At 54.2% G+C, this 24,383-nt stretch overlaps 2 protein-coding genes across 6 annotated transcripts in view; one reads left to right on the top strand and one right to left on the bottom strand.

Moving 5' to 3' along the window:
- The window catches only part of CHERP (calcium homeostasis endoplasmic reticulum protein), a 17,821-nt gene extending 12,842 nt beyond the window's left edge, over positions 1 to 4,979 (top strand). The window contains 7 exon segments of the mRNA XM_077776993.1: positions 262 to 500; positions 1,517 to 1,650; positions 2,192 to 2,278; positions 2,471 to 2,614; positions 2,616 to 2,714; positions 3,192 to 3,286; positions 3,541 to 4,979. Of these exon segments, the coding sequence (XP_077633119.1) occupies positions 262 to 500; positions 1,517 to 1,650; positions 2,192 to 2,278; positions 2,471 to 2,614; positions 2,616 to 2,714; positions 3,192 to 3,286; positions 3,541 to 3,734 (992 nt within the window). The 3' untranslated portion in view covers positions 3,735 to 4,979.
- Positions 1 to 24,351, bottom strand: part of CUNH19orf44 (chromosome unknown C19orf44 homolog) — a 27,893-nt gene extending 3,542 nt beyond the window's left edge. Inside the window, exons 1-10 of one of the 5 annotated variants that reach the window (XM_077777243.1) lie at positions 24,277 to 24,351; positions 22,672 to 22,866; positions 18,269 to 19,031; positions 15,904 to 16,219; positions 11,925 to 11,998; positions 10,505 to 10,910; positions 9,024 to 9,119; positions 7,022 to 7,188; positions 5,469 to 5,549; positions 835 to 900 (exon numbers count right to left, since the gene is read on the bottom strand). In XM_077777243.1, coding sequence (XP_077633369.1) covers positions 5,478 to 5,549; positions 7,022 to 7,188; positions 9,024 to 9,119; positions 10,505 to 10,910; positions 11,925 to 11,998; positions 15,904 to 16,219; positions 18,269 to 19,030 — 1,893 coding nt within the window. In that variant the 5' untranslated portion in view covers position 19,031; positions 22,672 to 22,866; positions 24,277 to 24,351 and the 3' untranslated portion in view covers positions 835 to 900; positions 5,469 to 5,477. Of the gene's footprint in view, positions 1 to 834; positions 901 to 4,923; positions 5,550 to 7,021; positions 7,189 to 7,854; positions 8,176 to 9,023; positions 9,120 to 10,504; positions 10,911 to 11,924; positions 11,999 to 15,903; positions 16,220 to 18,268; positions 19,032 to 22,671; positions 22,867 to 24,276 lie in introns of those variants that run through there. The other 4 variants (XR_013338325.1, XM_077777244.1, XM_077777242.1 and 1 more) reach the window with 4 other exon arrangements.
- Between the last annotated feature and the right edge of the window lie 32 nt (positions 24,352 to 24,383).

Genomic DNA, 24,383 nt, shown 5'->3' with positions numbered 1-24,383 from the left:
TCCCGGGGGGTGGGGGGGGGGGATGTGGGTGCAGGGTGCAGGACCAGCCCCCCCGGACCCGGTTCTTCCCCACCTGGCTGAAGCGCCCCAGCTAGCCAGAGGTGCTTGGCAGGGCTGCCCACAAGCAGACATCAGCATCTCTGCTCCTCACTGGATCCCCTCCCGCGGGAGATCTCATAGATCATATACATCTTGATTGTGCCGTCAGCACCACCCAGCTTGCGACCCCTGGCGGGCCTGAGATGAGTTTCTGTCTTGCAGAGATGGGGCCCCCTCACCACCACCCTGGCCATCGCATGCCTCATCCCGGGATCAACGAGCACCCACCCTGGGGTGGGCCCCAGCACCCTGACTTCGGCCCTCCTCCCCATGGCTTCAACGGGCAGCCCCCCCACATGCGGCGACAGGGCCCTCCCCACATCAACCACGATGACCCTAGCCTGGTCCCCAACGTGCCCTACTTCGATCTGCCTGCTGGGCTGATGGCCCCACTCGTGAAGGTAAGGTCGCCTTCGTGATGAGCACCTGTTTGTGCTGGCGCCTCTTGTGTCCACATGAGAAGTACGGCACCCGCTTCCCTGCAGGCTACAAAACCGGCTGCGGGTTCCCTTCCCTCTGGGTCTACACCCAGCCAACCTTAGTGGTCAGTGGGAATGTGTCCAAGCCACTCTGTCTCTACCTTGACTTGAATTCCTGGGGCAGAAACGAGCAAGGCCACGCCCTCCTTGCCTGCTCCACGTTTCCCTCCCGGCGCCCCAGGTTCCGTGGCCGTGCGCAGCGGGCTGGGCCGGGCTGGGGTTGAGGTGCGGTCCTCTTGATCCTGGCCCTGGGAAGCCACTTTGTCCAGCGGCTGACGGCAGGGGGATTTCTCAGAAAGGTGATGTGGTCTCGGAGCTGGGCCTGTGGAAATACAGGGAGGGGCAGCGCTGGGGGTGGGGAGCAAGGTTGGGTCACAAGCCAGCTCGAGAGACGTGCTGAGAGAGGAGCCGCTTCCCATCTAAGCGGAGGCGCCATCAGCCTGGCAGGCGAGAAGGGCTGCTCCGGGGCAGCAAGGGGGCGACCAGCTGAGCTGGTTTCTGGCCAGGGCGTCCCCTGGCTTGGGCTGAGGCTGCTCTGGCCCGGAAGGGGGCCTGGGTAGGAGGCGGGGGCACGGGGCAGAAGTACAGCCGTGTATGGGATCTGCACCGTGTCTGTGAACGAATCAAGGGGTCTTCCCGGCATCTCCCACTGGAGATTGGATCTCACGTGTTTTCTGGAGGGAGAACCCTGGCCTTTATTTGTTCCAAAAAAAGTCCTCAACTGCCTCCTTTAAGGGATCAGATCCTTGGTGTGGCTGTAGCCCTATTGGGATTTCCCAAGAAGGGCAGGACGAGGGACGCCCGTGCCCTGGGTAACCCGCACACCAGACCAGGCCCTTGTGCCCCCCACCCCACTCCCCGGTGCCCACAGCACCCTGGGCGGGCCGGAGGGGGGTGCTCCGGCAGGGCGTGCATGACACCCGTGTTCTTTGCTGCAGCTGGAAGACCATGAGTACAAGCCCTTGGACCCAAAAGACATCCGCCTCCCACCCCCCATGCCGCCCAGCGAGAGGCTGCTGGCCGCCGTGGAGGCCTTTTACAGCCCTCCGTCCCACGACAGGCCCAGGAACAGGTACAGGGCTTGGGGAGACCAGCGGTGCAGCTGGAGACGGGAGGGAGGCCCTCCGTCCCCTCTCCTGGCCTGACTCCCCCAACTTTATTTCACGGGAAAGACTCCATGCCTTCTTCCCAGGGTGGTGTGAGGCCCAGGTGAGGAAAGTGGCGGCCAGAACGACACTAGGCCTAGGGGCGCCTGGGTGGCTCGGTCGTTTGGGCGTCCGACTCTTGATTTCAGCTCAGTTCACAGACTCCCGGTTCGTGACCTGCCTTGTGCAGGGCCACAGGCCTGTCCATCCAGGAGCCAGAGCTCCTCGTCCCCCATTAAGAAGATCATAGGCCCTGAGAGCTATCTTGGGAAACACTGATGTGGAAAAGGCATGGGAGCCGGGCGTGCGGCCTGGCCTCTCAGCCCGCTCCCCTGTGCGAAGAAGGGCGGCCCCTGCCCACCCCGGGTGAGCGAGGGAGGGGAGGGCCGCACCCCGGACGCGAGCGTTCCCCAGCTGGGTGCGGGAGGGAGGCGTGTGGAGTCACGCAGGGTCGCCCGTGTCTTACAGCGAAGGCTGGGAACAGAATGGCCTCTATGAGTTCTTCCGAGCAAAAATGCGGGCGCGGCGGAGGAAGGGCCAGGAGAAGCGGAACAGGTGAGCGCACTGGGGCCCACTNGTGCCCTGCCGGCCAGACACGCCATCGTGTCATACCCCGGGCTGGCCTGTCTCCCCCGGTCAGGGGCAGAGAGGTCAGTCCGGCCCCTGCCCGGGCCTGGGGGCCTTTTCCCACAAGGCCCGAGCACCGGCGCGTTGCCGGGGCGCCGCTCACCGGGCCTCTCCCTACAGCGGACCCTCGCGGTCTCGGAGCAGATCCAAGAGCCGAGGGCGCTCTTCCTCGCGCTCCAACTCGCGGTCGTCCAAGTCCTCGGGCTCGTACTCCAGATCCAGGTCGCGCTCCTGCTCCCGCTCCTACTCCCGCTCCCGCTCCAGGTAGNTCCTGGAGCTGCTCCCGCTCGCGCTCGCGCTCCCGCTCCAAGTCCTACTCGCCCGGAAGGAGACGCCGGTCGCGGTCCAGGAGCCCCACCCCGCCGTAAGATTTCTGTCTAAACTGTCCAGTGACAGCTGGTAGCGCTGGAGCCCTCTGATGCTTTGCTGTGAATGTTGAAACCTGTCGCTAGAAGATGTGCTCACGGTGGCCCGTGCTGAGCTGGCACCTCAGGGACCCCAGGTTCTAGCACGGTGACAGTGGCACCTCCTCGCCTCACCCCACGTCCTCCCCCTTCCTGTGGTAACACGGTAAAGCCGGAGGTAGCGGCTGGGCCGTCTGACCCCCCTGGGGGCTCCACGCGGCCTGGCCTCGCTGCTCACCGCGGGCCCGGGGCCACCTTAGGGAGCCCCGGCTGGCTGGCGAAGAGGACAAAGAAGAATGAGAGCGCCCCAGGATGTGTGTGTGTGTCCTAACACTGGTGACCGTTCACGTGCGCCACACGCTGTAACATCCTAAGACTTTTCATTCCAATAAATGTGTCAACTCGTTTTTAAGAAACGTAACCTGTCTTAATTTTAGTTCCTCGGCTGGTCTGGGTTCTAATTCAGCACCTCCTATTCCTGATTCAAGGCTCGGGGAAGAAAACAAAGGACATCAGATGCTGGTGAAAATGGGTAAGGTTCCTGGGAAGAACCACCACCCGCTCTGGGCCTTTGGGGCTGGGGAGCCAGAGAAGGTTCCGGCTTGCTGCCAGAACTTCTAGAAAGGGTGAGCCCGCAGGTTTTGCTAGGCCTTCTTTCTCACCACAGCAGTTACACGTGTGCATGTCATTCAGCTCTGCGCACAAAGTCCTGTTTAGCTTCCCAGCTAAATGTGCCAAATTTCGGCTTCTGTGGGTTATAACCGCCCTCCCCCCTTTCTTCTTAAGGCTGGAGTGGATCTGGTGGCCTCGGCGTGAAAGAGCAAGGGATCCAGGACCCCATCAAGGGGGGGGACGTCCGGGACAAGTGGGACCAGTACAAGGGTGTGGGCGTGGCCCTGGACGACCCCTACGAGAACTACCGCAGGAACAAGAGCTACTCCTTCATCGCCCGCATGAAGGCCAGGGACGAGTGCAAGTAGGCGCTCCGCGGGCGGGAGCCACGCCTCGGCCACCGCGTTGGCCGTCAGGACCTTCTATTGGCAATGACAAACGGTAGGGACAGCTCAGTTCTCACACAGTCTCCACCTTTGGGGAGCGACAGAAAAGGAGGCAGGCCACAGCATGCCTAGTGCCGAGCGCCACGCTCGGGAGCGCGGAGGCCCCGGGCCCCACCTGCAAACCAGCTCTAACGTAGAAGACCCGCCCGGAGGTGGCCGGGCCCACGCGGCCGGAGCTCCCTTCCCTGGGCGGTGAAGTGAGAAACACCAGACCCTCCACCCCCGGGTGAGGACTCCTGACGCCGGAAGGCACGGACGCTTCGCACCTCCCCTCAGTCAGATCTGAGCTTCTGCTTAAACCAGCAGGAGCGTGTGGAGGACAGGCCCTGCGCGAGCGGCCCGGCAGCCCCGGCCGGCCCTGCCCGCCTGTACCCTGCCGTCGTGCGGTGGCCGGGGAAGCTCGAGCCAGGCGCCGGCTCAAAGCAGAAAAACAGACCCTTTTTGATTTGCAGAGTTAACAGGGGGCTCTTTTTGTTTTTACTCCAGATGTTTGGTTTTGGAGAAGGGAATGTTGCTGAGAGCATCCCAGTGAGGATCTGAAGCCTGGTTCCTCTGAGACACGCGGGCCCTTAGTTCATTTATTTTAGTTGTTCCCATTGAAAGTTTTTCCCCAAACGTTAGCCATTTGCTGCATCCACAGAAACGGAGGTTCTGAGGACGCTGATCCGGGGCATCTTCGGGTCATGGAACGACACCCTCGGAGAGTCTGTACCCTTAGCGCCTCTGCTCGGGATTTTCACTTAGAGGAACCCACACCAGCGCTCTGCGGACCGTCAGCTCCGGGCTGTGGAGAGCGAGCTCCGGCCATGCCTCCCCCTCCTCTGTCCTTGCCCTTGGCCGCCCCCAGCCACCACCGAGGGAGACAAGGCCAGGAGGGAGTGGCGTCTGCTGGGCGATGCTGGGGACTGGCCACGCTTGGCGTCTGTGGGCAGCTCGTGCGGTGCCGTTTATTTGTACAGAAACATTTTTGAAAAATTCTTTTCGATAAGATGCAGAGTCCTCTCCCACTTTTCAAGCTGATGTGATAAAACATTTGATTTTGTTCTAGATTTCCTGTAGCTGTGAATTGTTCAAACGTGTCTGATTCAGGATAAAATGTAAACACGTGCTGTTAACAATTTCTTGTGGATTTTACTGTTTTGCCTTCAAATAAAAACTTTTTTTAAAGACCTTTTCCTCAGCGTGGTCAAGTTAGACGTGTGCTCCAGCTGAGTCGGGAGCAGGCACGCCCAGAACGCAGACTCGGTCCGAGTCGTGCAGTCAGGAGCCGTGTCCCGGTGTCTCGCGTGGCTGCGTCCAGCATGGTCACCTGGCCCTGGCTCAGCACACGGGACCTGTCGCCCCTCCCATGGGCCCCTGCTCGCTGGGCAGCCAGCACAGAGGCTCCGTGGGGCTCCCAACGGTCTGGCAGCCTCCGTCAGTGGTGGCCGCTCCACCGTGAGGCCGTTCCTGCTGGCCTGTGCGTCCTCCTGGGGGCCGGGCGCCCCGGGGGGGGGGGGGGGGCTCAGCCTCTGCTACAGAAAGCCAGAGCTGGGATTCCACGCAGCTGAGCCCTCAGCACCACCTGCCCCCACCACCATCACCTGGAGACCAACGTGTGTCACAGGTGGTGTACCGGACCAGCTGGTCGGCTCAAAGCCACGAATCCCGCCTCACCTCCGGTACTCAAAGCTCCTTCTTTACCTCCTCCAGGGCATCCTCCATGGACAGCGGGGCAGGCCTGTGGTGCCTGATGTACTGTGGGGCAGAGGACAGAGAGCTGTCACCAAGGCTGCCTCAGGCCACTGAGGCTTTGGGTGCTGAGGCAGTGCCTGTCCCCAGTGGCTCCTCGGCAGGTAGACAGAAAATGGCGGCTGCCACGTGACGATGCTGTGGAAAGAAGAGGGGAGACGCACCCAGACAGCCTCTGGGCAGGGCACCTGCGAGGGATGGGCCCTGACTGGGTCTGAAAGGGAACGTGGTCGCGGCTGGGGGTGGGGGCTGGCGAGTGGGGGCTACCAGGGGCGCCCCGGAGCACACAGGGCGGGGAGGAGGGCCCAGGGCAGCCCGTGAGGAGGAGCCATGGCGGGCTGTACGCAGGGGACGTGGTCAGGTCCCTTCAGCCCTATCCCACCGACCAACGAGTATGACCAACTGAAGTCTGAGAACTCAGCGGGAGTACAATCGGCAGAGTCCGGAATGGGGGAAACCGTTGAACAAACCACCTGTTTCCTTGAACAAATAAACTGCAAGGAAACATCAAAGAGACGGGGCAGGAGAAAGCTGTAAGCGGGGCTTCAAGTGGGCCGCGGGGGAACGCCCACTCCCAGGCCCACCGGCTGCCAGCGGAAATCGGCAGGCAAAGGCCCTTGGGGTCTGACGCCGCTCAGAGCCGAGAACCACTGCTCTAACTGGGAGGCTAGAGAGACACCAAACAGCCTTGATGTACAGACTTTGGATTCTGAAGAAAGAAAAGCAACAAATGTTCGACGTGTGTGAGCCTAGTGGAAATCTAACCCTGGATGTCCACCGACAATAAGAGAAGTTCGTTTGGTTTTGGTATTGTAATGATATTGTGACCGTATTTCTCAAAAGCCCTTAGTTTTAGGAACTACACACGGAGATATCTGTGGATAAAAGGATAGAAATGAGCACGCAGAACAGTGTGTGGAGTATGATGCCCTCTCTAAATACTGTCGTATATAATACCTATCACGTCGTAGATTTCATAACATGTAGTATGAAATGTATCATATATTTGATATGAAATATTGTATATTTCATAATCTAGTTCATATCTTACATAGGGAAAATCGAAATATCGAGTTGGTAATAATTCTCCTTGAAATTATGGAAGGCTTTATAAATTACCTACCTCTGTAACAAGATTTTTACAAAACGAGAAAAAAAGTTTATAATCTAACAAAAGTTAAATTTGGGGAGAGCGAGAGGGGAGCGTGACATTCTTCACACTTGAGCCCACAGGACTGGGCAGATCTTGGGAAGGGTCTGCCCAGGGACAGGACCCCTCTCCCCCCAACCAAGGAGGTCACCTTTGCTCCAAGGTCACACACAGTCTGGCCAGCTGCAGCCCACACTGGGCCGCCTCTCACTGTCCCCGCCCACACCGCTCTTGCAGCGGTGTCCCTGCTGCCCGGGCCGAGCCCCGTCCCCCTTCGTGTGCAAAAGCCCCTGCCCTCTCCCCCAGGAAGGGGTGCGCGCTGGGTCACCTGTTTGGTTTCCTCCAGGGTGTGGTAGTGGAAGGAGTCTCGGTCCAGGGTCTGCAGGAGGGACACGTGCAGGTGCCGGCTGGCCTCCACGAATTGCCGCGTCAGGCTCAGCTGCTGCTTCAGCATGTCGTTGAGCGCCAACGCCGCCGGGCTGTAAGCTGTCAGGGCTGCACCAGCTGCGTGTCACTCCCGCCCTCCACCCGCCTGTCTCCCAAAGGGTACCCCCCAACTCAGCAGCGCCCCCGTGCGCACGGCCAGGTAACGATGCTTTCTGGAAGTGCGGCCACCAGAGGGACCCCAGGCCTGTCCCTGCGGGCCTGTGTGCGACCCTCAGGAGCTGCGCATGGGATGCTCAGCTCCCGGGCAGAAGCAGAAGTCAACTAAACGTGTTGACGACGGGAAGAAGTCTCATAGTGGCACCCCAAGTTCTGCAGCTACATGATGTGACTCCCGTTCACACCACTGGACTGGACGCTTACAGAGGAGGGGCGCTGGGGCTCAGACAGTTAAGCGTCCGACTCTTGGTTTCGGCTCCNGAGGTAAATTTTATGTATCCTTAAACATAAAGCTAAAATAATTAAAAATACAATTAAAGGGGTGCCTGGGTGGCTCAGTCAAGTGTCCAACTCTTGGTCTCAGCTCAGGTCATGATCTCATGGTTCGTAGAATCGAGCTGACAGCACAGAGCCTGCTTGGGATTCTCTCTCTGTCCCTCCCCTGCCTGTGCACGCACTCTCTCAAAAATAAATAAGTAAACTTTTAAAAATGCAATTAAAAATAAAAGCTTTAATTAAATTCAAAATATGTTGAGAAACAGCTGTGTAACTGTGAGAAATGACTTGTCAGAATACATGATAACAGAAAATCTTTTGAGGTAACAGTAAGCTAGCAGAAAGTTTTTTGAAAAGATAGAAACATTTCAATTGTTACAACCTTGTGTTTTAATATCTTCAGCTTTAAAAAAACTGATGGGGCGCCTGGGTGGCTTAGTCGGTTAAGCGTCCGACTTTCGCTTAGGTCATGATCTCGCGGTTCGTGGGTTCGAGCCCCGCATCGGGCTCTGTGCTGACTGCCAGCTCAGAGCCTGGAGCCTGTTTCGGTCTGTGACTCCCTCTCTCTCTGACCCTCCCCTGCTCACGCTGTCTCTCTCTCTCCTAGAAATAAATAAAACATTTAAAAAAAAAAAAAAAAAAAAAACTGAAAAGGGCAGGGACACCTGGGTAGCTCGGTCGGTTAAGCAGTCGACTTCAGCTCAGATCATGATCTCACGGTTCGTGAGTTCGAGCCCTGCGTCGGGCTCTGTGCTGCCAGCTTGGAGCCTGGAACCTGCTTCGGAGTCTGTGTCTCCTCTCTCTCTGCTCCCCCACCCCTGCTTGTGCTGTCTCTCCTGTCTCTCAAAACTGAATAACTTTTTTTTTTTTTTACTGAAAAGGCAAAAAATTAACAGGTACTAGATGGACCTTTGTTTGTGTCCTTGGAGCCATCAGTGGCCCCGTGGGGACCTGATGCAGCCTGGGCTCCCTACGGCAGCTGTTGGCGGGGGTGCCTTCCCTCTGCCCCAGGCCGGACCAGGCCTCCCTAGGACCCTACAAGTCCCCCAGACTCCGAAAGAAGTCCAGGCCTGTGGCCGCCGGGCTGGCCCCCACTCTACCAGCTGAGTGTCTTCCAGGGAAATACTACTATGTATTCTGGACGCGAAGGCTCAGAGGGGAGCACACAAAATAAAAGCAGCCCAGTTTGAGTGGGGGGCTTAGAGGTGTATTACTTGGAGCATTCCTGTTTTATCTGACACGTGTCCTTTGGCAAGACAGACCAAAGGTTCTCAGACACTCAGTCCATCATCAGGCATCCTAGGAACCGGGGCAGTTGCCTGTGACCATCTCACCAACAGACTCCCCAAACCCAGCACTAAAGTGGGGCACCACGCCTCCCAGGGTGGGTGTCAGTCTGCAGCTAAGATGCGTCCACTTCACCGCAAGGACCCGCTAAGTTAGACCGTTACCTTCTATGGAGTCCGCGCTGATGACGTGACTGGCAATGGGCACGGGGTCCACATAGGCACCTCCCAGGGCTGGCCCGATGGCCGCCACGCTGGCCCCTGTCCCAGAGACAAAGGGGGAGGGGCTGAGTGGGCAGGATTTGGAGCAACGACTTTCATCAATGGATGAAATAAGCAACACAGATCTGTACTTTCCTCTTCCAAACAGGACAGCCGCCACCTTGCCTTGTGAACCTCTTTTAAAATGTCCCCAAACCTGCCTCCACCCTTCTGGTGGCTTCTCCTGGTACAAGTCTGTTGAGCAGGCTCAAGCGGTCACCACAGTCATGGTGGCCAGTCACTGTGGCATCGTGCCCTCCCCACCTTCTGTCCTCCATCTCTGGGGCCTCATGTGGGCTTTGGAATGTTTCCTGGGCCCTAATAAGCTGGGTGATTTAGACCGCTGTTTACCTCTTTCAGTATCGAGCCTAGTCTAGGAAAACGGCATCCACTAGGTCTTACTAAAGGGCTCTTTAAATTGCAAGATAATACAGACAGCAACGCACACATCTGTCATCAACTGGCTATGTTGTCCGGCAGTGGGAGGATGTGGAGAGGAACACAGAGGTTTCTGAGTCAGAAGTGGGCCCCCACTACCCTTGAAGGCCTTCTAGTGATCTGGCTTGGCACATCCGACTGGCTTTTCTCCCTGAGAGTGGTCACGACCTACCCCAGGGGCAGCCCAGGCTGATACATGGCTAAGCCCCCTAAATCAAAATGAATACAGCAGGTGAGAATTGCACGCCCTCGTGCTGTCGAGGAATAAGCTCTCGCTACACTGTGGGTATCCATCTAGATGAGAAGAGCGAGCGGGGGAGTGTTTAAAAGAAAGGGACCTTTCCATCCAGAAGGGCCGAGAGTGAGGCTGGACACCAGACAGACGTCTGGAAAGTCACGCCATCCATGAAGGGGAACGTCCCCCACACCACAGAAGAGAATCCACCACGACACACCATGCTGGGACCCCAACCACCTGAGGGCTCGCTGTCCCAGAAGATGGTGTCACTCTCAGTGCTGTCCCCGGGCTCACCCTGGGCGCCACCAGCGTTTGGGGCGGGGCCATTTCCCAGCGGGCCAGCCCGGGCACCGCAGGACGCTAGCAGCACCCCGGCCCCCACCCAGTCATGACAGCCCACACCAGCTCCAACCTCGCTGAGGTCCCCGGGCGCAGGCTCGCCACAGCTGAGAACCACTGCCTTAAGTCCTCAATTCCGACACCTTCCTGGATGTTTTAGAGCTCAGGAGGCCGTGGGAGACGCCCAGGGTGGCTGGCCCTCATCCTCGGAAGAGGAAACGGGGCACCAAAGTCCCCCCCCCCGCCCCAACTGGTTAACCATGACAGCCCACACCTCCAGACCCCGAAGGACACCCTGAAGACATCCCAAGGATGCCCCTGGCACGCACCCTGAGAGCCCGCGCCTCGCCCCTGCGGCCCGCACGCTTACCCTCCGCCCACTGGTAGGTGAAGGCGGGCTCGAGGGTCTGCACAGCCGTCTCCTTCATGACGACTCTTGTAACGTCCCTGACCCGCTTTTTCCAAGGCTTGAGCGTTGGCGGGGGAACATCTCCCTCCAGGCTTGCAGAGAATTCCGACAGAGTGCCCAGTGTCCCGTCAGGAGACTCGGAACGGGCCCCTGACTCGGAGGCTGTCAAATCTGGGGACTGCTCAAAATCCTCCGCATAGACCGAGCTCGCTGTGCTGGCCGTGGGCTCCGGAGATGCTGGCCTCGGGCTGGAAGCACCCTCAGGCCCGGCCGAGGAAGGTGACGGCTCGCTCAGGTGCTCAGACACCTCGCTTCCAGTGGTGTCCTGGGGACTTCGGCTGGATGCCCTTACCCGCTGGCCTTCTTTCTAAATGAAGGGGGACAGAGGTAACTGGAAAGTAGCTTTGAACGATCCACAGGCTCAAAGTACCACCGTGGCATTAGAATGGAGTGCAGGGTACCCGGGGAGGGGGGGCGGGCCAGGAGGGGAGGATCCACTCTGTTCCTTCCGGGACTCTGGGCAGGCCTAGTAAGGTGAGCAGCATGCTTGAAATGCTTTGGAGCTGCTGTATTTTAACTGATGGTGGGAGCATGTGCGGGTGGCATGGGGTTGAACTCTGCTACAATGTCACTATTATTATAACAGCACAAGCGGTTGCACACCACGGAGGTTACTAATGCGGCAAGAACCCCAAGGGGGCACCATGACGAGCACAGGTCAGCAGGGTGTCGTGGAGCAGTTTGAGGGGGGACCCGCTTTTTTTATTTGAGAGAAAGAGACAACATGAGAGGGGGAAGGGCAGAGAGGGAGCGAGAATCCCAAGCAGGCTCCCCACTGTCAGCACAGAGCCCCACGTGGGGCTCAGACTCCTGAAACCGTGAGATCACGGCCAGAGCCAAGCTCGAGGGTTGGACGCTTAACCGACTGGGCCACCCAGGCGCCCTGGTTTTTTTTTTAAGATTTTTTTTTTGTCTCCCAAGTAATCTCTACACCCAACATGGGGCTCGAACCCACGACCCCAAGATCAAGAGTCACACGCTTGGCCGACTGAGCCAGCCAGGCTCCCTGAAGTAGGACCTGCTTTCATCACCTGCCGCGTTAAGTAGCTTTACCCTGTTTTCACCTAAAGCAGGATCCTCACCTCAACATTCTGTGCAGTGGGGGCCGTCCTGTCCGTTGCAGGACCCTGAGCAGCATCCCTGGCCGCCACCCACCAGACGCCAGGAGCACCCCCCGCCCCAGTCACGATAACCAAAAGTGTCCCGAGACCTGCCAAGTGTCCCCTGGGGTTAGGCTGAGAACCACGGGCCGAACTGAAGAGCAGCGCGGGCCAGCCTCTCCACGCAACCTACCCTAAAAAATGAAGGTGGCTGTACTTACTTCCTGTCCCAAGCCTGAATTCTCACTGACAGCTGGAGCCAGATCATCGAGGGATAAAAGATTGATTCGAAAATCTGTAATTAAAAACGCAACATGACAACATTTATTCACTTTTTTACCACAGTGTTTACCATTATGTTATAGGCCCTGGGCTGAGGGCTAAGAACAGAAACACAGAAGTTTCTATATGCAGTCTCCATCCTTAGTAAGCCAGCACAGGGATCTACATGTGTTTTCTCGAACTAGTAAATATTTTCCACTTTGTACCCTAGACTGTGTCACAATTACTCAGCTCAATCCTTATGGTGCAAAAACCGCCACAGACCATGTGTGAACAAATGGATGTGGCTGCGTTCCAATAAAACTTTATTTAGGGGCACCTGGATGGCTCAGTCAGTTAAGTGTCCAAATCTTGATTTCGGCTCAGGTCATGATCTCTCGGTTCAGGAGTTCAAGCCCCTGCATCAGGCGTGCCGCTGTCTGTGTAGAGCCCCCTTTGGAGCCTCTGTCCCCCTCTCTCTCTGCCTCTCTCCTCCAAATAAACATTTTAAATTTTTAGTGTTATTTTTGATAAAGTGAAATGGACAGAGTGTGAGCAGGGAAGGGGCAGAGAGAGAGCGAGACACAGGATCTGAAACAGGCTCCAAGCTCTGAGCTGTCAGTCCAGAGCCTGAGGCAGGGCTTGAACTCACAGACCGTGAGATCATGACCCGAGCCGAAGTCGGACACTTAACCACCTCAGCCAATCAGGTGCCCCAATATATAAACATTAAAAAAACCCCACTTTATTTATAAAAACAGACACTGGGCCAGATGAGTAGATGACAAATTCAGGGCCGGATGTGTGGTGCCAAGTGTGCACAAGGAACGGGGGGAGGCGGAGGGTGGGAGGGGACAACTCAGGCAGACAGAAGACTAGACCCGAAGTGTCATAAGTTCCCATTTAAAGCAACTTAAGTGTGCGGGAGCCCGAGGTGAACGAGCATTTGGCATGCCAGCAGCCGGTCACCAGTGCCGGAACACGTGGGTGCCAGAGGCCTGGGAGTCCAGAACCCTCTGTGGAGGTCTGGCGTCCAAACAGATTTCTGGGGGCCCAACAGATGAGCCCACTCCTCCAGGTGGATGGGCGCTGGGCATCAGCCGACGTTGGCAGCAGCTCTACTTTGAGGTTTAGTTCAGGCCCTGAAACGTGGGCAGGGGCGGGGGTGTGAGAGGGTGAGAGAGAGAGAGAGAGAGAGAGAGACAGATCGAGTCCACAGGAACAGGCAGGAAAGGGAGAAGGAGAGGGGTCCACACCACCTGCCCCCGCACCTGCCCATCCTGGGCCCTAGAGTGACCCCCCCCCACCATCACCCCAGTCCTGGGGGCTCACGCCTCCTCCAAGCTCTCTGCCTCTGTCACCGCCATTCACGTGGCAGGAGGTCCAAAGACACATCCCTAGGGGCGCCTGGGGGGCTCAGTTGGTTGAGCTTTCGACTTGGGCTCAGGTAATGATCTCAGAGTCCCTGAGTTCAAGCCCCGCGTCGGGCTCTGTGCAGACAGCCCAGAGCCTGGAGCCTGCTTCCGAGTCTGTGTCTCCCCCTATCTCTGTCCCTTCCTGCCTGCACTCTCTCTCAAAAATAAACATTAAAAACAAAACAGAAAGGAACAAAAAAAAACAAAGGCACATGCCTGGACAAAGCCTCTGAACTAAATGACGTCCTGGCTGGCCAGAGCCAAGGCACTAGGGGGATCCTGGACCCGAGCACTTGGGAACACTACTGTCACATCGGCCTAGCATGCATGCGCCTCCCGTAGCGGAGGACCAGCCGAGGGGCTTCACACGCACGGCCTCGCTTCTGTGGCTCTGCCCCCACTTCACAGATGAGGAGACTGAGGCGCAGAGCACCCAGGACGGCACAACCAGTAAGAAGCAGGGCCAGGACTCCCGCCCCAGCTACTCAGACCGCAAACTCAGAATGTGCTCACCACTGCCGGCTGCCTCCCTCCCTCGACGCCCCATCTGGACAAGGGAGGGCGGGGCTGGCCACCGGGAGAGGACAGAGGGGCGGCCGGACCGGCAGTGTGGACAAACGGCAGAAAGGGAGGAAGCCGGGTCTGTGGCCTGCCCTGCCAGCCTACACCCACCTTCCCAACCACACGATGAGGGAGGTGACGTGGGGCCAGGGGAGCAGGGACACCCACTTCCCAGCCTCTCGGGCCCAAGGATCAGAGCCACTTACTACTGAGGGCCCACGTGACGTTCCATTCTGCAGGCGGCAGCCACGGAGGGAGCTCAAAGGGGTATCTCACCTCGGCAGCCAAGAGCCCAGCCCCCTGCAATCTCTGCCCTAAGGAGGGCACCAGAAGGGACCCCATCTGATGGCGATGCTTCTCCCCAAACCCCACCCCGACGGAGCTTCTCCTGCTGACCTCCTGCGGCATGACCACCCACGCTGTTCTGTGATGGGCTTCGGGACCCACGACCCCAACACAGCACCTTGGATACTGAGTATCTCAGACAGAAGCAACGTGAGAAACGGCACGCAGTGCAAGAATCCTCGGCCCTTCTCCCCTGAAGCAGGTCGTGAGTCCGCCTCCAAGATGCAGGGACCCCAAGAGGAAACGCGGCAGGCCTCGCCAAGTTCGCCCCCCTCTACCACCCTTAGCTCATTTCCTTGCGTCCGATCATGTTTTTCCAGGACTTTCCACTCCTCACCGAGCCTAGCATAACAACGCTCACACACACTTAACTTTTTTAAGGTCTTGTTTCCTTATGGAGGCTTAGGTGTCACGTAAAACTTATGAATATTATTTAACATCTACTTAGTAACTGTATGCTTTTCTCTCAGCCTGTCTTTTGTTGCAGAGCCCCAGCCAGGAAGGTAGAAGGGCAGCAGGAAAAAGCTCTGCTTTCATCCCCTACCACTGAGTCACGAGCTACGGGTCACCCAGCACACAGGGGGCAGGGCTTGCATTGGCCTGTTTGCTGCCGTCTTCCTGACAACACAACCCTAGGCACGTGCCGGTGCCCAGCAGGCCCTCAAGACACAGTTCAGGGGCGCCCGCCTGGGTGGTCAGTCGTTGTGCATCTGATTTCGGCTCAGGTCACGATCTCGCAGTTTGTAGGTTCAAGCCCCACGTCGGGCTCTGTGCTGACAGCTCAGAGCCTGGAGCCCATTTCGGATTCTGTGATCTCACTCTCTCTGCCCCTCCCCTGCTCGTGCTGTCTCGCTCTCAAAAATAAACATTAAAAAAAAAAAAAAAAGACACATTTTAACTTGGGTCTCACAATGAAGCACCCCAGAGGGAAGCCATTAAGTGTTGAGTGCACATCTTTTTTCTTTCTCCTTTCTTTCTTCTTTTTAATGTTTATTTATTTTTGAGAGACAGAAACCAAGTGTGAGCAGGGGAGGGCAGGGGAGGGACAGAGAGAGGGAGACACAGAATTCGAAGCAGGCTCCAGGCTCTGAGCTGTCAGCACAGAGCCTGACGCGGGGCTGGAACCCACAAACTGCGAGATTATGACGTGAGCTGAAGTCAGACACCCAACTGAGCCACCCAGGCACCCCTCTCCTTTCTTTCTTAAATATGTGTAATAATTTGGATAAAAATAATGTTGAATAATTTGAAATAACAGAAGTTTCTGATTGTGGCTGGTTAGAGATTTACTCCCTTTCCCGAATTTAAAAAGGAAAGGAGGTAAATTCCTCTTTCACCAAAAGAAAAACCAAGCTGCCTTTCTGTCGTACGTGGCTCTAGGATTTTGTCTTCAGGTTATTGCTCTGTCATTGGTCAGGGGGACTGGATGACAACATTAAAGACAGGACACAAATCTGACTTGGCCCCTCCACCAGGAAAGGAGGTCCAGAAGCAGAGTGGGTGGTGTGACCCACACACTCCCCAGGGCGATGCCCAGGGACACTCCACCCCGGGGACCCTCCAGGTGGTCTCGCCCTTCCTGCCTGGGGGGACAGGTGGGCACAGGGCCACAGGTTACCGTTCAGGCTGTCGTCGGCAGCTTCTAAGGGCGACTCGTCACGAGGCTCAGGCTCACTCCTTTCAGGGGAAGAGAGCTTGCCATGTGGCATCCGGGAGGCCGACTTTGAGAAGGTGCCAGCGATGGATGGCGATGCTGTGCGGGCAGCTGCGTCCCCTGAAGTGCGAGGCCGTGGGGGGCGAGCTGTTGAGCGCACCCTGCAAAGGGTCCCATCTGCTGGCTGTGAGGCTGGCAGACGCGATGTCCGGAATGGCTTTGGGCTAGAATGTTCCTCACTGGGTAGTGAAAGGACCTTTGGTTGAGCTGGGATCTGATCCTACTTCGGAAGAAATAAGTGAAGTTAATTATCAAACAGGTAATAAGTCCTCATCACTGAAAAACGTGGCCAGAGCAGGGCATGAGGCCAAGGACTGGCGATCAAATAGTCCTCTCTCTGGGCCCCTTTCTTTCTCTCCCCTCATCTCTGGGAGTCAAGGTACAACATTTAGACAAGATAATATCGGGACCAGAAATGCTCCACAAATAATCAGAAATATCACTTGGCTTTCAAACAAATTTGGTTAATTACACTTTTTCTAAATTAAGGCCCCTGAGTGCATATCTAGGAGAGCCCGGGCCTGCAGCAGAATCAAAATGAATACGCAGATTTTTCCCCCTTAACACGCAACCTCCCCATCACTTTACATCCACAAAGATGGCTCGGATAACAAGGGTTAGCTCAGCAACCAGCGTTGGCACGTCCGTAGACAAACTGGAACTCTCGTGCACTGCGGGGGGGAATCCAAAACAGTGCAGCTGCTTCGGAAAACAGTTAGGCTCTGCTTCAGGAAGTTACACACAGAATTACTACAGGACCCAGTAATTCCACGGGTAGGGAACTGAAAACGGACTCAAACAAATGCGTCCACAAAGGGTCATAACAGCGCTATTCACAAATAGCCAAAGGGTGGAAAAGACCCAAATGCCCATCGGTGGATGGTGGATACGTAAGATGCAGTATATTCACACGATGGAATATTACTCAGCCATAAAAAGGAAGGAAACAGACGCATGCTCGAAAACATTACACTCAGGAAAAGCAGCCAGTCACATAAGGCCACATACTGGCTGATTCCATGTATATGAAATGTCCAGAACAGGCAAACCCACGGAGACAGAGAGCTAATTAGTAACTTCCAGGTGCGGGAGGGAGGGGAAAACAGGGAAGGATTATTTAACAGGTACAGGGGCTCCTCCAGGGTAGATGAAAACGTTCTAGAATTAATAGGTGCTACACTGGCACAGCATCATGGACAGACTAAATGGCACTGAATTGTTTGTTTTAAAAATGTTAATGTTGGGGCGCCTGGGTGGCTCAGTCGGTTAAGCGTCTGACTTCAGCTCAGGTCATGATCTCACAGTTCGTGGGTTCGAGCCCCGCGTCGGGCTCTGTGCTGACAGCTCAGAGCCTGGAGCCGGTTTCAGATTCTGTGTCTCCCTCTCTCCCTGACCTTCCCCCTGCTCAAGCTGTCTGTCTGTCTCTCTCAGAAATAAATAAAACATTTAAAAAAAAAATTTTTTTTAATGTTAATGTTAGGGATGCCTGGGCAGCTCAGTCGGTTAAGTATCTGACTCTTGATTTCAGCTCAGGTCATGATCTCCCGGTTCGTGGGCTCGAGCCCTGAGCTGGGCTCCCTGCTGACAGCATGGAACCTGCCTGAGATCGATCCTCTCTCCCCCTCTCTGCCCCTCCCCTGCTTGAGCTCTCTGTCTCTCTAAATAAACTTAAAAAAATAAAAAATAAAAATAAAAATGTGAATTGCAAGGTATGTGAATTTCATCTCCGTGTTGAAAACCAGAAATGCAGCTGTCCTGAGTTCCCTGGGTGGCACCGCTGAGAAGCAGGCGTGGGTCACTGCTGGGGATCAGTCACACAACGTGCTGACCTGTGCTGTGCACGCTTCCTCCAGATACTGCAAAGCTGCCTGATGTCCCAAATCCCGTCACCTACACGGCAGGCCCAAAGCAGGTGGCCGTGATTGGCTGGAGCCCAGCGGCTCCTTGTCAAATCCCTTCTTACGGGTGACAGTCGGTTAAGTGTCTAGCGCTGTGACGGAGCGCGCTGTGACGGAGCGCAGACGCAAAGCTTTGTTAAGAATGATACACTCAGGGGGCCTGGGTGGCTGAGGCTGTTAAGCATCCGACTTCAGCTCAGGTTGTGATCTCATGGTTCACGGGTTCGAGCCTCGCGTTGGGCTCTGTGCTGACAGCTCAGAACCTGGAGCCGGCTTCGGATTCTGTGTCCCCCTCTCTCTCTGCCCCCCCCCTGCTCTCTCTCTCAAAAATAGTTAAAAAAAAAAAAAAAAAAGAATACATGCAAACTTACCGAGAATAGTTTTGTTTGTTCTTTCTCACTGACTTTGGAGCTGATGAAACGCTGATTCGTGTATGTTTCCTTTTCTATAGAAGATTCTATCAAGCTTCCTAGCAACTCTTTCATTTCCTCCTCATCGCTGTCTGGAGAATCTAGTTTTCTAGTAGGCTTTTTCTCTTTGGGTGTTTGGAAACTCCTCTCTTTTCCAAAATGTGCTTCAGGGAATCGATTTTCAATGGGTGGTTCCCTCTTCTTTAGAAACCGACTGACCTTCCCACCCTGTGTGTGGCTCTCGGCCATAGGAACCTCACGGGCTTGCTTCTGGGTTTTATCTGGGCTGTGGGAAGGAAGCTCAGCTGTGCTCCTGGGAAGGGCTGAACGTGCGCTCCTCGGAAGACTGTCCTCGGAGGTCGTCAGATCATATGCCACGTCAGACAAGTCCATCTGCGCCTTCCGATTCATGATCTTGGTTTCCAACCGGGCCAGCTTTGTGAGCGCAGCGCTCGTCCTGAGCTTCGAGGCGGTGGTCGGGGGTCTCTCTGAAGACAGCCTGCGCCCACCCCCCACGACAGTATTCTCTTTCAGGAGTGAGTGTTTTACACCCATACTTTGGTTTCCTTTGAGAAATCTGCTGTGACCGGGTGCTATTTTGGTAAGACTTCTACCGATTTTCAAGTTTCTGATTTCTTCCATTTTCGAATCTTCTAAGGAAATATCACTAAAATCACCAAAAATACTGTGCGTGGGATGGCCGGTCCTTCTTACGGAAGCCATTCTAGGGGGTACAGAAAGAACATAGAGTAGGAAATCTCTGGTGTTCATACCATGCATTCAAACCTCTCAATGCCTCCCATTTTATTTTTTTAAGTTGATTTATTCTTGAGAGAGAGACATACACAGCGAGCAGGGGAGGGGCAGAGAGAGAGAGGGAGAGAGAATCCCAAGCAGGCTCCGCAAGGTCAGCACCGAGCCCAATGTGGGGCTCAAACTCCCAAACTGTGAGATCATGACCTGAGCCGAAACCAAGAGTCGGACACTTGACCAACTAAGTTACCCAGTCGCTCCTCAATGCCTCCCATTTTAAAGATTATATCTTTCTTTGCAGTCTCACTAAAGCTTTCCCTTCAAGCTCCATGATGACAATGAAAATGTCAATACCCCGTACCACTGGCTGAACTACCGTTCAATCCCAGGTCTTTTTTAAAATTTGTTTGAATTCAAGTTAGTTAACATAGAGTACAGGATTGGTTTCAGTAGAATTTGGTAATTCATCACTTACATAGCACACCCTGTGCCCCTCACAACAAGTGCCCTTCTTAATCCCCATCGCGGCCATCCACCCACCCACCTCCCCTCCAGCAACCTTCAGTTTGTTCTCAGCATTTAAGAGTTTATGATTGGGGCGCCCGGGTGGCTCAGTTGCTTAAGCGTCCGACTTTGGGTCTGGTTATGATCTCACTGTTTGTGAGTTCAAGCCCCACGTCGGGCTCTGTACTGATAGCTCGGAGCCTGAAGCCTGCTTCAGATTCTGTGTCTCCCCCTCTCTCTGTTCCTCCCCTGCTCATGCTCTCTGTCTCTCAATAATAAAAACATTAAAAAAAAATTTTTTTTAAAGGGTCTCTTATGGTTTGCCTGATCTTAATGGTTTTCCAGGTCTTAAATGAGACATGTTGCACGTCAGACAGAAGAGCCAACGCTGCTCAGGCTTCAACAGTGTCCCTGGTGCTCTGCTCAAAGCAATATATTCTGTTTTAATCCTCATGCAACCCTGAGGCGGTTAGTGTCGCCACCTCCCCCGCCTCCCCTTTTACAGAGGAGGTGAAAGAAATAAAAGCACCTGAAGGTTGGGTCACCAGTTAAGGTCACCCGTCGAGGTTCCCTGGCAGGTGGGCCACAGAGCCAAATTCAAAGCTCAGGTCCCATTCCCAAGGCTCCCTTCTTGCCTAAGAGCTTCACTGCGCAGCCAGCTACACGGCCACTACTCAAGGAGTCCTACTCTCTGCTTGCTCCCCTAATCCGGGCCCTTCCTTCATCCAAGCGTCCTCAGCTCTCTCACAAAGAGCTGCTTCGGGGCGCCTGGGCGGCTCAGTCAGTTAAGCGTCCGACTTCAGCTCAGGTCATGACCTCACAGTTCGTGGGTTCAAGCCTCGCATCGGGCTCTGTGCTAACAGCTCAGAGCCTGGAGCCTGTTTCAGATTCTGTATCTCCCTCTCTCTGACCCTCCCCTGCTCACGCTGTCTCTCTCAGAAATAAATAAAACATTAAAAAAAAAATTAAAAAAACAAAAACAAAGAGCTGCTTAAAATCAATCTGTGTACTGATTGCCGAAAATCTTCCTTCACTTTAAGGGTCAAAACCACTGCCCTAGAAGGGTGGAGGGGTTACACACGGACACAGCACCACCCACCAAATGTCGCACATGCTGGCGAACAGCCTTCAGGAGAGAGGGATCAGTGCCTTTATCACATTCTCGGTGTCCCCGTGTGCCCTGAGAAAATAAAAAGTGACCCACTACATGATTTAAAAAGGTTCCAAAGAAGTTTAAAGTCTTAAAAAGACGGAAAAACAGGGCACGCGGGCTGTGTGTTTGCTGCAGCCCCTTTAGTAAGGGACCCAGCAACAGCAAGGAGAATGAAATGCAGAGCCTCCCCCCGCACCCGCCAGGCCCGAGCAATTGCACGGCTGGGAATTCCCCCCCCCGATTACACTCTCAAATGCACACACACGTGTACGTGCAAGGAACGTCACAGCAGCACTGTCTGTGCTCCTCACACACCCGAACCCATCCGCAAAGACCTGGGGAAACCCAAAAGACCACACGCAGCCGAGCGAGCACTATGCAGCCGTGAAAAAGAAATGAGGGGCATCTGCGTGAATACTCCGTGAGGCCGAAAAGGCAAGGCGCGCAGCTCGTTTCCATCTTGTTTGAATGTTTTAACAAGGCCCACGTGTTATGTTGTCTTTTTAAAAAGACTTCACTGTGAGACCTGAAAAAGCCCTTTTTTACCCCCCATCCCTGTCCACCTGGAAAACAATCTTAATAAAACTGCCAGATTAAATACAGGACACTAAGTGACGTGACGTGACTCTAAGATAAACAGCAAATCATTTTTCTTTTTTTTAAAAAGAGAGACAGCATAAGCAGGGCAGAGGAAGAGAAAGAGAATCTTTAAGTTTATTTACTTATTTGGAGAGAGCCCACACGGGGGAGGGGCAGAGAGAGGAGAGAGAGAAGACCCTAAGCAGGCTCCGCCCTGCCAGCGCAGAGCCCGATGTGGATAGCTCCAACCCACAAGCTCTGAGATCACGACCTGAGCTGAAACCAAGAGTCGGACACTTAACCAACTAAGCCACACAGGTGCCCTGAGAAAAAATCTTAAGCAGGCTGCACGCTCAGCGCCACAACGCTGGGATCACGCCCCAATAATTTTTAAGATAGAAGTATGACATATTTTTGGGGCGCCTGGGTGACTCAGTCAGTTAAGCATCCGACTTCAGCTCAGGTCATGATCTCCCAGTTCGCGGGTTCAAGCCCCGCATCAGGCTCTATGCTGACAGCTCAGAGTCTGGAGCCTGTTTCAGATTCTGTGTCTCCCTCTCTCTCTCTGCCCCTCCCCTACTCATGCTCTGTCTCAAAAATAAATAAACTATATAAAAAAAAGTATGACATATTTTTATACTATAAAGTAGTATGTTCCAACTAGTTTCACACTAAAAAATTATTTGTTGTTGATCTGAAATTCAAATTCAACTTGGTGTCCCATATTTTTATGTATAAAATCTGGCAACCCCATGTCTTATGCACCTTTCAAAGCTGAACTCAGGGGCCAGGGTGGCTCAGTCCATCAAGTGTCTGATTCTTGATTTTGGCTCAGCTCATGATCTCACGGTTCATGAGCTCCAGCCCGGCATCGAGCTTTGTGCTGATAGTGCAGAGCCTGATTGGGATTCTGTCTCTCCCCATCTCTCTGTCCCTCCCCTGCACTCACTCTCTCTCTGAAAATAAATAAACTTAAAGAATTTTTTTTAAAAAGCTGGCTTCAAATGTTTTGTGAAAGGAAAAACATTTAACCCGGCCCTAAGACTCTGTCTGTAGAAGAGTGAATTATTCTTCTTTGACTCTGTTTTTCTGCGTGGTGTGCTTGCTCGCTCATCCCCGTATTAACCACCCGGATACTTAGAGAGCCTGGCACAGGCCTGCCCACAGGGGTCGGTGAATGTAGAACCAACCACACCTGACAGAAACAGTGTAGGATTCCTTGCCTGTGTGATACTGGGCAAGTTACTTGACTACTCTGTGCTTCAGTTTGCCCGTCTGTAAAAAGATGATCATAACTATTCCCTTCATAGGATTTCTAAGTTCATTGTAGGACATGGAATAAAACACAAGAATTAGATGATGCTGTTTGGAATACCTGCATTAACGGCTTTTAGCTGGAAGGACGTGGTAAAGACCAGTAGAAGTGGCTGGAATGTCAACAGCTACCTTGGTTGATATTTTTGTAACGGAAGCTCAGGAGATGACTCTGCCCCTGCCATTCTGTGGGTCAGAGGGAAAGCCCCACCACCAGGCCAGGCTTAACAGCATCTAGTTCTTCTGAAAGGTTTCCCTAGGTTTCAAAAGAAATCAGTAATGGTTAAAATGGCAAAGTTTGGGTTATATCCATTTTTGTCACAACTAAGATTCATATATTTTTAAAACACAATTAAAAATAAACCAATGGGCAAAAGATATGAACAGATATCTCGCTGGAAAAAAAACCCAAAACATACAAACGGCCAATAAGCACATGAAAAGATGTTCATCATTAACCATTAGGCAAATGCAAATCAAAACCATCAGATCCCACTTCACAGCCACGAGAATGCCTACAATCAAAACTAAAGACGGAGCACGTGGGTGGCTCGTTCTATTAAGCCTCTGACTCAGGCTCAGGGCCTGATCTTATGATTCGTGAGTTCGAGCCCGTGTCCATCGGGCTCCATGCTGACAGCAGGGAGCCTAGAGCCTGCTTCAGATTCTGTGTCTGCATCTCTCTCTGCCCGTCTCCCACTCACTCTCTCTCTCAAAAATAAACAGTAAAAAATTTAAAAAACTATAAAATTGTAAAAAAAAAAAAAAAAACGGGGGGGGCGCCTGGGTGGCTCAGTTGGTTAAGCATCCGACTTCAGCTCAGGTCATGATCTCACGGTTCGTGGGTTCGAGCCCCGCGTCGGGCTCTGTGCTGACAGCTAGCTCAGAGCTTGGAGCCTGCTTCAGATTCTGTGTCTTCCTCTCTCTCTGACCCTCCCCTGCTCACGCTGTCTCTAACTCTCTCTCAAAAATAAAACATTTAAAAAAATTGTAAAAAAAAAACCTATAATAAGTGTTGGTGAGGATGTGAAGAAATTGGAGCCCTCATACACTGTCATGGGGGATTGCAAAATGGTACAGTTGGCAATTTGGAAAACAGTCTGGCAGTTCCCATGTAACCCAAGATGACTGAAATGTATGCAAATGTTTATAATAATTATTATCCATAAGACATATAAGACATATCCATAGACAATAAGTGGAAACAATCCCAAAGTCCATAAGAAATGAGGTCCATCCATACAGTGAAATACTATTCAGCATTAAAATACAGATACATACAACAACATGCATACATCCATCTCGGACACATCGTGCTAAGGGAAAGTAACCACACACTGTACGATCGCGTTCATAAGGCTCATCCAGAAAAAGCAAATTTATAGTCAGAAAGCACATCGGTGGTTGCCTGGGGCTGGGCGTGGGAGCGAGGAGGGATATCCCTGAGTAGCCAGAAAAGTTCTAAAGCTGGATCGTGGCGACGCTTGCTCCACTTGCTCCACTTACTAAAAGTAACGGAGTNGCCCCGACGGGAAACCAGGCACGAGGCGCGCGTCCGCCCTCCCGCAGCCCGACAAGCCTAGCTCCGGAACGCTCCCCATTTCCCGCAACTCCTCTCCCCAGGCCGGTCTCCAAGCCCGGCAGCAGCCGAGCCCACCCCGCCAACCTCTTCCCGCGACGTCCATCCGCAGAGGCCGCCGCCGCGCTCCCGCCTTGACACCCTGGCCGGATGGGACCGTTGCCCCCGGCAACTGCGCCGGGGCGGTAGAGACT

This window comes from Crocuta crocuta, unplaced genomic scaffold, assembly GCF_008692635.1.
Source record: "Crocuta crocuta isolate KB4526 unplaced genomic scaffold, BGI_CrCroc_1.0 scaffold77, whole genome shotgun sequence".
Taxonomy (NCBI): Eukaryota; Metazoa; Chordata; class Mammalia; order Carnivora; family Hyaenidae; genus Crocuta; species Crocuta crocuta.
The sequence above is the reverse complement of the archived record's forward strand: the minus strand, read 5'-3'. Positions and strand labels throughout refer to the sequence as shown.